The sequence below is a fragment of the Oreochromis niloticus genome, linkage group LG5 (genome assembly GCF_001858045.2).
Source record: "Oreochromis niloticus isolate F11D_XX linkage group LG5, O_niloticus_UMD_NMBU, whole genome shotgun sequence".
Lineage (NCBI taxonomy): Eukaryota > Metazoa > Chordata > Actinopteri > Cichliformes > Cichlidae > Oreochromis > Oreochromis niloticus.
In genome coordinates, this window is record NC_031970.2 from 33733127 (window position 1) to 33748057 (window position 14931).

A 14931-nucleotide genomic window follows, 5' to 3' on the forward strand; every position below is an offset into this window, starting at 1 on the left:
GAATCATGTTTATGTGTGAGAATGAAGGCATTTCTCGAACAAATGACAAGCTTGTATCCATTACAACTATTTTAGTCTTTATTAACTGAAAATACATTTATTAAAAAAGAAAAAAAAAATCATGCTTTCATATATTAATTTTTAAACATTTAGAATTCTTTTGCTAATCATATTATTAGATTATACAAATAAATTAGGGTTTCAAAAGCAAACACATAAAGTATCTCTATAATTTGCTGGGCTCAGTGACTGGTTTCACTCTCAGGACACCCTCCTGGGAACACGAGGCAGCCAGCACCCCATCTCTTCTCCACATTCGGCCCTGCACCAGTCCCCTGCTGCTCCCTGTAGGGCACAAAACAGAAAGTCATTTCAGGAATGGACAAAAGGACAAGCAAAGCATAAATAAATACAAAGTCTTTGAAAGTTAGAACCAAATACACAACAATCATCATCACTGATGATGGTACCCAAAAATACTACTGTTACATTAATACTACTTAAGATAAGATAAGACTTTATTGATCCCACGACGGGGAAATTTTTACGTTACCTCAGCTCAGGTACAGATATCAGAAGGAAAATACAAAAAATACAAATAAAATAGAAACAAATATAAAATAAGTAAGATAATACACAATATACAACAGTACACAGTATGTGATTATGGATATGGTTGTGGAAATATGCAAGACATAAACTATATAGCTTAACATAACTATTCTACCACTACTATTCCTATGTAAGTAATAGATATCTATAAGTATAGATATCAGACATCAGAGAAACACTTTTTAAATTTTTTACACAGTATTAGTATTATCAATGGTATGCACAGTTATTAGTTTTGGTAGTTATCAACATAATTAGACTAAAAGACTTGAAACAAACACAGGCCCATGATGGATTATAAACACTGTAATGAGGATGGGAACAGATAACTCATGTGGCATAACAATAATCATGCACTGATGAACTGTGAGATTTAAAAAATGAAAGTCAACTTGGTGGAATCAGTTTGCAGTGCCTGCTTGTTTTAATAATAAGACTCATGTTAGTCTACTTTGCATTAGTTTTCACATCAGGAGGTGATATTATATACAGATAGAACTGTATGTGCATGTGTGTAGCAATCATTTGTTAAGCCTTTTTTGCTGCAGGTAATTTTTAATCAGCTGTTTCTGCTGTACTTAAATGTCTAAAATTACATACTAAATTAATGAAATCAAACTAAACTAAAAACAAGAGGGAAACAAACCCCAAAATCCTGAAACAAAATAGAACTGAAATAAATGCATGAAGTGATTTTGGTCCAAATGACCAGCACAACCAGTCTGAGTAGGTACTGGTGTATATGACTTTTAGACTGTACCTGACTGTGTATCTTGTGTTTTTATTGTTACATTCTATTGTTATATTTTTCTCAGCTTCTTAAATCTTACCTTTGAGATCTCTATATCTACATCTATATATCTAGATATATCTCTATCTATCTATAATAACCCATTACAACAAATTATAACAAAGAAAAGCTAAAAACAACATTTAATCTAATAAAGATGAAACACATACCATGTGTTCTCGGGGACAGAAAAACAAAGACTGCTTTTCAAACTACTAAAAGCTGCTAGTTTGAATAATGCAGGACATACACTTAGGTAAGCACTTTGTTTCAAAATAAAAACAAAGTGCTTACCTAAGAAAACAGTGAAGCTGGAAACATGACCGTTATTTTACGGTCATATTCTGATGTTAAAAACATATGCTTTACTGTGTTCTGCATTCGTTCTTGAGATGTGATCAACATACTGACCTGCCCATGGGCTCTCACACTCGTACAGCATCCACTCATCACTGCGGAACGTGCTGTGGAACCACATGGAGTGGTCGAGCGAGGCGGCGAACTTGGCCCTGTACTCTGGGTAAGGCAGCAGCGCTGTGCCCAGCAGAGCATAGTCTGACACATAAGCAGCAACGCAGCAGTGCAGCTTCATGTTACCTTCCCCTACGCAAACACACAACAAAAACAGCTTAGCATGTACCATACGTCTTACTCTGATCTCAAGCACGAGGCTCGATATCTTTGTTTATGGATCGATCTGGTATTACAAATGGCATTTTGGATATGTATGCAGGGCAGGATGACAATGATATTTTACCAATATGTCCTCGTGCTCGCCCCCAAAACAGCCTTCTTGGTTGCTCTGGACCCAGTCTGTAAAAGTGTGCTGGGTTGACTGGTTTTATCTCAATGGGGACTTCATTAGCCAGCAGTTTTTTCAGGCCTTTCTTTGCCTCCTCTGCCAGGTCAGGTTTACTGCAAAACAACCCAGAGACAGAGAGAAAACCCAGTTATATGTTTGCTTTATTTATTCTAACTGCAGTTCTTTAGTAACGCATAATAGCAGTGTTAGCAAAACTGTTGTTTTAAACAATAATAATAAGTTTTACATTTTATGATGTCTATGAACTTCAAGATTTTTGACTTAAAAAATAAAATGCTAGTGTGGTCTCTGAATCTGGCCTGATTAATGATCCTAATCCTGAAGTTTGCATGATAAATAAAGTGAACTTTTATATGATTATAACTAAAGTGAATACAAAAAAAACAGTACAGGGTACCAGACTTACAAAACTAGACAGATGGATAATGACAAATTTAGCAGACTTTATAGCGTACAGAGTGACTTTAGAGGCCATTCTGCCTCAGGAAGCCTCTAAGGTGCCTAAAATTTACAGAAAACGGTGACTTGGAATGTTATGTTATATAACTTTAAGCACAATGTGGATTAGACGAAGGCATAGTCTAATCCACAATAATAAATAAAGTCAATGCTACCTGAGATAATGGTGAATAAGTTCCTCCACGGTGAGGAGGTCTTCAGGCGGAGGGACCACTGGCATGGGGAACTGGTGCTGCAGGGGGCTGGGCTGCAGTGTTTGGAAGGAGGCTTGGCAGATTAGTATGGGCTGTCCATGCTGGATGGCTTTCACAGAGCGCACGGTGAAGCTGCGGCCGTCTCGTGTGCGGTCCACCTGGTAAAGCACCGGAACCTTCGGATCACCTGGAAAACACCGAGAACAGTAAAGTGCTATCATAATTGACTGAAAATGAAAACAGGTGCACATTTGCTTGTACAGGAAAAGAAGAGGAGATGAAGCTATTTAAGCCAATCTGTATGTTGTCTCTCTCTCTCCATCTCCACTCACTTCCAAATGGATTCTTTGTAATGTTATTCTTTGCACCGGAGCTTCTACTGCTTTCAAATTTCAAATCATCACCGAGGAAGTTCAGCTCATCTTACCTGCTCGCACAAAGTAGCAGTGCAGAGAGTGGGCATACAGGCTGTCGCTGACAGACTTGGCTGCAGCCACCAGGGCCTGGCCAACTATCTGACCTCCAAACAGACGCTGAGTGCGGGGCACCCAGTGGTGGGTCCCCCTGTGGGAACAGAGGATACGCTGCTGAAAGGTAATCAGGGAAATGCTTATAAAAGGTGAACTGAACTTATCACAGAAAGTAAAGGAAATTTGTGTTTGGTGGATTATTTTATTTGTATAAGATTGGAAAGCCTGTTTATTTCCCCTTAAATGGTGCCACATTTGTATCTCTCATCTTTCACCTCCGTTGATGACAAGCCTTGTTTTTCCAGTGAGGGAGATGCCGCCCCACACCATCACACCGCCTCCACCAAAAGCCGATACCCTATTGGTGCAGCAATCAGTGTAGTGTTCTCTGCGTATGGGCAGAAATCTGTGCCATCAGAAACTGAATTTGAATAAGTTAAATTTGAATTTGAATTACTCGGATTGAATCTGAATTGTAACTTGAATGAAAGCTTTTGAAAACTGAATTTGAATTAGTCTAATTTGAAATTGAATTTATGGTTTGAAAATGAATTGATTTGCTTTGAAACTGTATTTTATCCTTTAAAAATTCAGCTCTCGAATAATTTCAGATTCACTTCTCACCATTCAGTTTCAGTTCTACAATTCAATTTCAGTTCCAAAATTCAGTTTTTTGGGACTTACATCCGGTTCCGGTTCAAGCGCAGATTAATAGAACTACAGACTGATAGCGTTACTGACGGAATCTACAGCGTCTTGAGCTGAATTAAGACTTCAGAAGTCATTCGTCATGTCGAATGACCAGCGGATAAACTCTCAGGTTGGTAATAAATGTATTACATGTATAAGAACAAGCGTCATGTTAACAAATGATAGCCGTACAGTAACCTTTATGCTTATTGTAGCTGCTAGCTAAAAACGCTAATTTAGCGTAGTTTGCCCTGAATTCAGCTTTGACAAACAAATATGATCGACTGTTTCAAGTAGAATTCCAAAGTTGTCATCTTGTACCCTGTCAGAGCCCTGTATGCTTGCAGAGACCCCTACAGTAAGGAAACATGCAAAACGCTGTCCAAACCTTTGTATTTTAGCTTTATTTATGTCTTACACAGCATCCCAACTCTTTAGCTAACTTAATAACTTTCGCTAAAGTGAATAGTTAGTCTTATTCATTAGTGCAGCGTTACTGGATCACCTCTGTTTGAAGTAATATAATATGATATACAACTATCACTGTGTTTAACTACCATAATAATTCTTAGGGTACTGAGTGCATGCTTATTAGTTGTTTTTTTTTTTTAAAACATACTGCTCCATTGCTATGTTTGACAGGCTGAAGTTGTCGGGGCACCTCCTAAATCGACCATCTTTTACAGGTGTTTTGTGCCAGAAATGGATTGTCCACTGAAGACTGAAGATACTGAATCTCTACGCCGTGCCATTGATCCCTCCTGTGCCTTCATCTAGACAAGAGACATTAACTTAACCACTCTCACATGCTCTGTACCTACATCACCTTCCCCGACAGTCGTAGCTTGGCTCATCTGAGGGTGAAATTATAAGAATGTGTTATTTTGCAAAGTGCTCTCTAGGGTTCCTAAATAAAATATGGCATTGAGGTCATTTCTTTTGAATTAATCCCTTCTTCTGAAATATAAGAACCTCTCATCACAATGAACACCGGGGTACCACAAGGCTGTGTGATGAGCCCTTTCCTCTACTCCCTTTTCACCCACGACTGCAGACCTGCTGATGGTTCTAACACCATCATTAAGTTTGCAGATGACACCACGGTGATTGGCCTCATCAGCGACAACGATGAGACCGCCTACAGGGAGGAGGTGGATCATCTGGCTGAGTGGTGCGACACAAACAACCTGCTGCTTAACACCGAGAAGACCAAGGAGCTCATCGTGGACTACAGGAGGAATGCTGACCCACATCCACCCATCCACATTAAGGGGACGGCTGTGGAGAGTGTGAGCAGCTTCAAGTTCCTGGGAGTCCACATCTCCGAGGATCTCATCTGGATGACCAACTGCTCCAAGCTGGTCAAAAAGGCTCACCAGCGCCTCTTCTTCTTGAGGACTCTGAGGAAGAACCACCTGTCCTCAGACATCCTGGTGAACTTCTACCGCTGCACCATCGAGAGCATCCTGACCAACTGTATAACAGTCTGGTACGGGAACTGCTCCGCCTCGGACCGGAAGGCGTTGCAGAGGGTCGTGAAAACTGCCCAGCGCATCGCCGGAGCACCACTTCCTGCCATAAAGGACATCTACAGGAAGCGGTGTCTGAAAAGGGCTGGGAAAATCATCAGAGACCCCAGTCACCCATCACATGGACTCTTCACCCTCCTGCCCTCTGTGAGGCGCTACAGGAGCCTCCGGACTAAGACCACCAGGTACCGGAACAGCTTCTTCCCCACAGCTGTCAGACTCCTGAACTCTGCCTCCTGACATCTGACCCACGTTAAACTCATGGACTGAACATACACACACCCACAACCACTAGCACTTTATCACTATCACAATTATCCTAACTGCACTACTGTATAGTTCCGTGTGAATATCATTCTGTACATATGATAATTTTTCAATCCTACAACTGTTTATAACTTGCATAGTTCACATTTCTGTATAACTGTATATCTCAGATTTCTGTATAGTTTTTATTTCATATTTATATCCTGTTCATAGCCTGTACATAGCTTGTACTCACTACAGCCTGTACATACTTATAGTTATAGAATATTCATAACATACTTCACACCGTGTACATTATAACATACCATAATAGACCCATTTCTGTAATATACTTACACATTTATATTATTGCTAATATATATTGTAATATATCTATATCGCGGCTAAAGCACTTCTGGATGGATGCAAACTGCATTTCGTTGCCCTGTACCTGTGACATGTGCAATGACAATAAAGTTGAATTCTATTCTATTCTATTCTATTCTCTCCTGGTTTAAATGGCACTTTCTGTTCCTTACTTCCTGTTCCACTCCCAACCCCAAATAGATGCTGACAAGCTGACACAGTAACATGGAAGAGGGAGAGAAGCTGGAAAGGACTACTACAAATAAACCCAATGCCTAACAATGAAAAATGTAAAATAAGAACAATAATAATAATAAAGATAAAAGATGAAGTAACAAGTTTTTTGTTTTTTTGTTTATTCCAAATGATCATCCAGATGTCTGTGACATGTGATGACAAACACCATAATGGAAGGCCTTTGTCATCACATGCTTAAACTCATATATTTTTGCATATGCTGAACAGGCAGTCAGACATGCTGTAACTGTGGGGTAGAAAACTGCATGAACACCATACAGCAGGGGTCTCAAACTCCAGTCCTCGAGGGCATGGAAAAGTTGCAGGACATCGGCCCTCGAGGACTGGAGTTTGAGACCCCTGTCATATTCCATATGACAGGTGTGATTGAACTTCATGAAGACTCTGAAGTTTCTCTTCTCTTCTGACAGGACAGGAATGTAGCCTTGTCCTGTGAGCCACCGTAAGGATATACTTAGAGTAGAACTGGACTGTCACCGGCCTCAGGCTCTTCACCTTTTCAAAGACAAAGCAGTCATTTAGATAAAATATTAGATATTGTTTACCTGTAAATGCACAAAGAGAATTTAGAAATGTAATTATTGTCAAGAGTGAAAAAGCACTGATAGTGTAATTTACAGCTGTGGCCAAACGTTTAGAGAATGAGAAGTGTTGTTTATTTACAAAGTTTGCTGTTTCAGTGATAGTTGTATATCATATTATATCACTTCAAACAGAGGTGATCCAGTAACGCTGCACTAATGAATTAGACTAACTATTCACTTTAGCGAAAGTTATTAAGTTAGCTAAAGAGTTGGGATGCTGTGTAAGACATAAATAAAGCTAAAATACAAAGGTTTGGACAGCGTTTTGCATGTTTCCTTACTGTAGGGGTCTCTGCAAGCATACAGGGCTCTGACAGGGTACAAGATGACAACTTTGGAATTCTACTTGAAACAGTCGATCATATTTGTTTGTCAAAGCTGAAATCAGGGCAAACTACGCTAAATTAGCGTTTTTAGCTAGCAGCTACAATAAGCATAAAGGTTACTGTACGGCTATCATTTGTTAACATGACGCTTGTTCTTATACATGTAATACATTTATTACCAACCTGAGAGTTTATCCGCTGGTCATTCGACATGACGAATGACTTCTGAAGTCTTAATTCAGCTCAAGACGCTGTAGATTCCGTCAGTAACGCTATCAGTCTGTAGTTCTATTAATCTGCGCTTGAACCGGAACCGGATGTAAGTCCCAAAAAACTGAATTTTGGAACTGAAATTGAATTGTAGAACTGAAACTGAATGGTGAGAAGTGAATCTGAAATTATTCGAGAGCTGAATTTTTAAAGGATAAAATACAGTTTCAAAGCAAATCAATTCATTTTCAAACCATAAATTCAATTTCAAATTAGACTAATTCAAATTCAGTTTTCAAAAGCTTTCATTCAAGTTACAATTCAGATTCAATCCGAGTAATTCAAATTCAAATTTAACTTATTCAAATTCAGTTTCTGATGGCACAGATTTCTGCCCATATTCTGCAGCTTCTCTACACTTTGACCCTATGATCTCATTGCTGTCGCAGAATATGAACTCATTGCTGAACATAACTTTCCTCCCAACACGTTCTCATCCCAATGCCTGCAATGCCACATACCGACGCAATGTGCCAAATCGTCGGTATGTTACGAGGCATGAGAGCCATATATTCCATATTACAGCGAGCGCATCCCCTGTTATATGGAATTTGGCCTTAAATTTGGACTGGGTACTAGCTCAATACAGCTAATGCGGCAGCTTGGTTTTGTGGAAAACAGGCTTGAAGTTGCCCTGTGGGACAGGCCCTATCCATAATTTCCATAAAGTCCATAATTTCGTTGTACATGTACAATGACAACAAAGGGCTATTCCACTGATTCCTGATCAGTCAAACGTAGCATGCTTAGAGCAGAGACCTGCTGACCGCTGTAGGAGGGTCCACGCTCACAGGTGCTGCTTGCTAATCAGGAGCCAATCGGGTTCCTGGTTGTCAACACCCGTGGTACCAGAAGCAGTGTTGCCAACTTAGCGACTTTGTCGCTATATTTAGCGAGTTTTCGGACCCCCTTAGCGACTTTTTTTCTAAAAAGCGACTAGCGACAAATCTGCCGACTTTTTCTGGTGTTATCGGAGACTTATTTCTGCCGACTTTTTGACGTGAAAGCGCGTATCGCTCCTACTCTCAACAAGCACCGGGTGCTGCCGTGGGCACCTCGCCCGTGCCAAAGCGCTCACAGGCGAAGGATAGTCCTCGCGCTGCTGCTATCAGGGTAGTAGATGTTCACACCTGTGTGTCCAAACTGCAAGTGAATCGCGCATGAGCGAAGCCGCTGCTCCCGCACTGACTGTAACGCAGTCAGTTCTTCTTTTACTGTTATGCTGTTTTGTGGATCACAAGGTTTAAAACTACTTATAAACACACACACACAAAGAAAGTAACTCCACCAGAGTGCCTATTTCGGGTCACTTTTGCCGGTCCAAGCCCGGATAAAGGTGCAGGGTTGGAATTGTGACATTAAAAAAACATAATTGCTAAAAGAAATTTATTTTGTAGTTCTAAATAAATTCTAAATGCATTTATGGTATTTTTTACTCACTTTACGTCTCTTCCACGATGTTATTTCTCTCTCCAACAACGTAAGTTACAATTACATTAGCATGACCAATTATGCAAATTAGGCGATGACGTCATTTGGCGACTTCTAGCGAGTTTTAGGACAGCCAATAGCGATTTTCCTCACTGAGGAGTTGGCAACACTGACCAGAAGCTCAATAAGAGTCAGCAGCAGAATAAGGTGTCCGGCACTGACAGAGACGGTTTGGGAGGTCGCTGCCTACAATGACGTGTTTTTAAGTATTACCTTCCTGTTGTTTACCGAGCGGGCATCAATGGTTTTCAAACCTGCACATCAAACAGCGAGCTGCAGTGGAAACTTACCGGTACAGGTCGACATCCAGCTTCTCCAGGTTTAAAACGCTGGTGACGAGGACGCTTTTCAGGTCCTGCTGATACTGAGAGTTACGTCTCTGCGAAACTTCATCTTGTTCTGATTTCAGTGCCTCCTTAGCTTCCAAAATATTGTTTTTAGCGATTAAACCGCTACTTTCATGACTTCCGCCGAGTTCTTTCTCCGCCATGTTTGTTTGGAAACGTCTTCTACACTGTAAAAGGAAAAAATGGTGAAATGTTCATAACTGCCACCTAGCGTTGGGACAAAATACAGACATTTACTACTACCATTAAAGTACCAAAGTAAAGTTTCTCAACACTTCAATTAGATCCATTTATTTTGCACTTTTGCAAACACACGGATCAGGTATAACATTATGAACGCCTGACTAATATTGTGTTGGTTCCCTTTTTGCTGTCAAAACAGCCCTGACCCATCAAGGCATGGACTCCTCTAGACCCTTGAAGGTGTGCTGTGGTATCAACACTAAGGTGTCAGCAACAGATCCTTTAAGTCCTGAAAGGTGCGAGGAGGGGCCTCCATGGGCTTGCTTGTCCAGCACATCCCACAGATGTTCGATCAGATTGAAATCTGGGGAATTTGGAAGCCAAGTCAACATGTCAAACTCATTGTTGTGCTCCTCAAACATTTCCTGAACTGTTTTTGCTTTGTGGCAGGGAGCATTATCCTGCTCAAAGAGACCACAGCCACCAGGTAATAGTCTTTTCTACACATAAACATGTTCACTAAAATCTTGACAATGTAAATATGTTTTCAAAATATGTTTTAATTGCTAGTTGTCTTTTGGTTCTGCTTATACATATCAGTAAAACGTTGAGGTTGAGATGGAGATAAAACCTAGACCTTTAATCAGCTGATTTCTATGGGGCAAGGTTTAGTGAGTGTCTATTTAAAGATAATGTGATTGACCGAGCAGCGAGGGAAACTCAGGCACAGGTTAAAGTCCAAAAAAAAGTTGTTCTTTTTTTTAAATTTAACCTAACAACATAGTTGGTTAAACCATACAAAAAATCAAAATCTTGGGGCCATAAAAGAGGTCAAAATGACAGAACTCTACTCAAAGTTAACAACAAACAATACTGATAACTCAAACAAACTGACCTAACTAAACGAGACAAAAAACACAAAGAGGGGTAAGACACACAAAACCGAAACCGAAAACTGAAACTAACATAATGAACTCCAGCTTGTTTTGTGATATTAATGAACTAGTGTTTTGACTGAAGTCTTAATCTTGATACTTTGTGCATAAGTAAAAACACATGTGCATGTGTTTCCAGTGTATTTTGCTAATGCCATGTGAAAAAGTTACAAAGTAATAATATATGATAAACAACTGTGTGTTGTAGTAGTCCTGTTTACAAGTCTGATTTAAACAAATGTAATACTTTGTGTTTTTGTTGATGTGCCAATATGAAATCTGAAAAGGTAAAAAGTAATAAAGTCTAAGTACATTTGAAGTGGAACCAAAAGACTGCAGTCATGAAACTGCATTTCAAGCATGACAGCTTTTCCTCATTTTTCTAACCTTTGTAATTTTTGCTGATACAGCTCAAGTCAAAAACAAGAGGCCAGCTCATGGTTTTACATCAGAATGCACATGAAGGTGCAGGATCAGGGGAGTTAAGTACCAGAGTAAAAAACTAAAGACTGTGTGTATGGAAAAACATGACACAGACTGACTCACAGCCACTGATAATGAATGGGCAAGCAATAAAGTGGACTTGTTAGGGAGAGTTTACCATTGGACGTGGAACAGTTCAACTGTTGAACAACAAAGTTTAAAAAATTGAGAGTTTGGTTGAAACTGGTGAAAATATCCTGATCAGATACACTTAGATACATGCATAGAAAACATACTACTGCTCAAAGGGTTGGCTCATTCTCTGTAATAGAAAACTGCCATATGCTTTAATATACTGTTACATTAGGTTTGGGTGAAATTTGGCAGATGGACAGCCTCTCTACTTTAAAGATCAGATTCAAAACTTTACTTTTTGATAAAGCATATTCCTGGGGCTGAATCAGGTGACCCTGAGCTACCCCTTTGTTATGATGCCATAGGATATGACTGCTGAGCAACTTCCCATGATACACTGAGCACTTGTCTTTTACTCCCAATCTGTTGATACACAACCAGTCCTACATGTTATTACTTGACTGGTGCTATAAAAATGAAAATGAATTGAATGAAACTGAATTGAACTGAAATTTAATATAACTCCTAAACAAACTTGAAGTCATTTCACACAATTTGGACATCCAGCGCAATAAAATATACTAAAATCAACCTAAAACTGACCTGGTTATTTAGAGACATCACCAGCAGCTTCTTCTTGAGGTCCTTCTCACCTCTAAAAATCACCAGAGAAGTCTCTGTTCCACATCCAGCAGACCAGCAGCTGTTACATTTAATATTTAATTTAATCATTCTAACCTGTTTAAAAATAAATGAACAAACAAAAAAGATTATTGCTTCATTTTACAATTCAGCCTTTATTTATGTAAGTCCTTAAAGCACACACATGAATTACTCTAGTCATGATATTAGCAGCCAGAGAACCTGGACTTTCATCTGGAGACAGATTCTACTTAACAAAATGATCATATTTTTTAAACAATGTCGACTTTATTGCTTTATGCTGTAAAATTCAGAGTATCTGCTTTATAATAACGAATGGCTTTTTGTTCAAAGATCAAATGTAGTTTTTTTACATTATGAAGATACCTGCATTGTGCAGTCTGGTGTGAAGTAAAAAAATAATACTTCGGTGAATATCTGAATAAGTGCATTTTTCATTTTTACATTAAAGAAGTTCCTCTATAATAACCTCTATATCCTAACCATACAGGTCATAAATGTCTTTGTTACCACAAAATGATATGATGTTCTCCAGAATTCGAATGATTAAAAATGCTGTGTGTTTTCTGAGAGAAGAAATTAAGTAGACAACACCACAGTCAGTAAGAACTTCAGTGCAAATTCACTCAATTTATCATTACTAACTAACTCCCTGCATTCTTACAGAGAGTGAAAGTCAGGATATTGACAGCACAGACATTGATTGTTCTCTCTAAAGTTAGATTTCACACACTCTGGTATACCTCTGCTGTGCCATGCAGCTTGCAGTCTCCTGTCTCTTTCACCCTTGTAATGTCCTCGGGATTCCCATACACTTGTTTGCCATACACCTGCGGTCATTTTTGACCCGAGGACAACACAAGGGTTCAAATTGCACCTTCTGCAAAAGATGTAGTCCACCTGTGTATACCTTCCTCCACTCTTACATGCCACCCTGTGTTCTTCCCTCTTTTTCAAGTACTGTGGTGTACAGAATTGTGGTCGCATCATGCCTCATTCCTGCCACAGTCTTCTTGACATCCAGGTTTTGGAGCGCACACACAGACAAGATTCAACATCAATACTTCAATTTATAGCTTTAAATTTATGATCTAGAGTGACACCTCTTCTGATGTACAACACTATTCACATAGTGTTCCTTCGAGATTACTCCTACTCCAATTCTGTTCTTATCTAAACCGGGAGAACAGTTTGATCCCACCTCCAGGCCTCTTGGCCTTGCTTACCTTTCACCTGATCTCCTACATCTACCTTCCTTCTCTCCATCATATCAGCCAGCTCTCTCCCTTTTCTGGTCATAGTCCCTACATTCAAAGTCCCTACTCAGACCTCAACACTCCTGCTTTTCCTTCTCTCTTACTGCCTCTGTAAAATGGTAAATGGTAAATGGCCTGTATTTGTATAGCGCTTTACTTAGTGCTTAAGGACCCCAAAGCGCTTTACACTACATTCAGTCATCCACCCATTCACACACACATTCACACACTGGTGATGGCAAGCGACATTGTAACCACAGCTGCCCTGGGGCGCACTGACAGAGGCGAGGCTGCCGGACACTGGCGCCACCGGGCCCTCTGACCACCACCAGTACATGCGTAACCCCTTTCCTCTTCCTTTGGCTTCAGCCAACACGGACACCCTGTTGACCAACAGCACCAGAGGCAGTCATTGTTAACCTGGTCCCCAACTGATCCAGTATGGAAGTCACATGCTTGATGCTGGATGGTTGATTTGGCCAAGATTTTAAACCAAATTCTCTTCCTGACGCAAGCCTCCTCATTTGTCCAGGTTTGTAACCAACATCAAGATCTCTCAACTCACTCATTTGGATTTTGTTAAGACTTAAAGTTAAGGGGCACGGGAACACTGTCCTCTAAATGAGATCTATACTAATTTGAACTCGACCTCTGAACCATGTTTGTAGTCAACAGTTTGTGCTATCTGCAGGATTTTCTTTTTGCAGTTTTCTGAGAAACAATGTCACAAAACTGCCTCAGGACTGTTGTGTGGCTAGGCTGATGTCACGGTAATTATGTCCATATTTTCTATATATGGTCTGTAGGCAGAGCTGAGCACACAGCCCTGAGGGACTCCAGTGTTCAGTGTGGTGGTGTTGGCGATACTGTTACCAATCCGGACTGTCTGAGGTCTCGCCGTCAAAAAGTCCAGGATCAGTTGCAGAGGGAGGTGTTCAGGCCCAGCAGGCTCAGTTTTCCAACTTCGGACGTTTTTAGTTTGTTTTTTGTCTGTTTTGGAGCTGACACAGTGTCTATGGGGGTTGGGGATTTGGGGGGGGGTTAATAAATTTGGCAAGATTTCTAGAAATGAGAGCTGCTCCATCCAAAGTGGGATTGATGCCGTCTCTCCTAACAAGAGCAGGTTTCCTCCAGAAAGTTTCCCAATTATCTATAAAGCCCACATCATTTTACCAAGCATGTTTTATTTCATGCTGGCCATTATTATAAACTTGATGCTATAATGGTGAAAGACACGCATCACTTACCCAGATCATGGCAGAAACCTGCAATTTGCACACAAACGACATCTCGTTCACTGATGTCGAGGTTTGGCTACTTCAACTTCAAAGCTTTTGCAAGTTCTCCTGCTAAAGGCCCCACCCTGTATTACCAAAAACCACACACACACACACACACACACACACACACACACACACACACACACACACACACACACACAGTTCATCATGCAGCACTGAAAGAAAAATATTATTAGTGTATCTGTCTGTAAACAAGTGGACGTACCCCTCCATACTGAGTGTTCAAAGCGGTTGTGCAATGCTCTTGGGAAAACAAAATAACCGCCCCGAGGCTGCTTGATGTCTTGTAGTCATAGACACATCAGAGGTGTGTCTATGATCTTGACAAGTAGTGGATGTAACTCAATGTGGCCATGGATGTGATCATTAAACACCTGTGTGGAGAGAAAAGAACAAAAATAGACAAACTAAGAGGGTTTTGCAGGGTTTGGTCTCAGATTTTTGTTCAGCATCCACTTCTTGGTAATCACTGTGCCTCATACTAGGTAAAATTTCCTGTCACCTTGCCTTTGACCAAGGCACTGGCAACTGGCCAGTTTACTGACGTTATGTATCAGATGAGTTTAATATAAAGAATGGA

At 40.2% G+C, this 14931-nt stretch overlaps 1 protein-coding gene across 3 annotated transcripts; it reads right to left on the reverse strand.

Annotated features, from left to right (window-relative positions):
* Positions 1 to 56: 56 nt before the first annotated feature.
* acot8 (acyl-CoA thioesterase 8) lies at positions 57 to 14354 on the reverse strand. Of its 3 annotated transcripts, XM_003442696.4 has the most exons (8): positions 14298 to 14354; positions 11735 to 11869; positions 9399 to 9622; positions 3306 to 3442; positions 2840 to 3065; positions 2160 to 2317; positions 1814 to 2005; positions 57 to 345 (listed from the first exon to the last, which is right to left on the reverse strand). In XM_003442696.4, exons 1-8 carry the CDS (start codon positions 14337 to 14339, stop codon positions 227 to 229), a joined length of 1233 nt encoding a protein of 410 aa, XP_003442744.3. In that variant the 5' UTR covers positions 14340 to 14354; the 3' UTR covers positions 57 to 226. The 3 variants fall into 3 exon arrangements, with proteins under 3 accessions (XP_003442744.3, XP_025763291.1, XP_013125374.1); XM_025907506.1 differs by lacking the exon at positions 11735 to 11869 and having other exon boundaries at positions 61 to 345; XM_013269920.3 differs by lacking the exons at positions 11735 to 11869; positions 14298 to 14354 and adding an exon at positions 9710 to 9890 and having other exon boundaries at positions 61 to 345.
* Between the last annotated feature and the right edge of the window lie 577 nt (positions 14355 to 14931).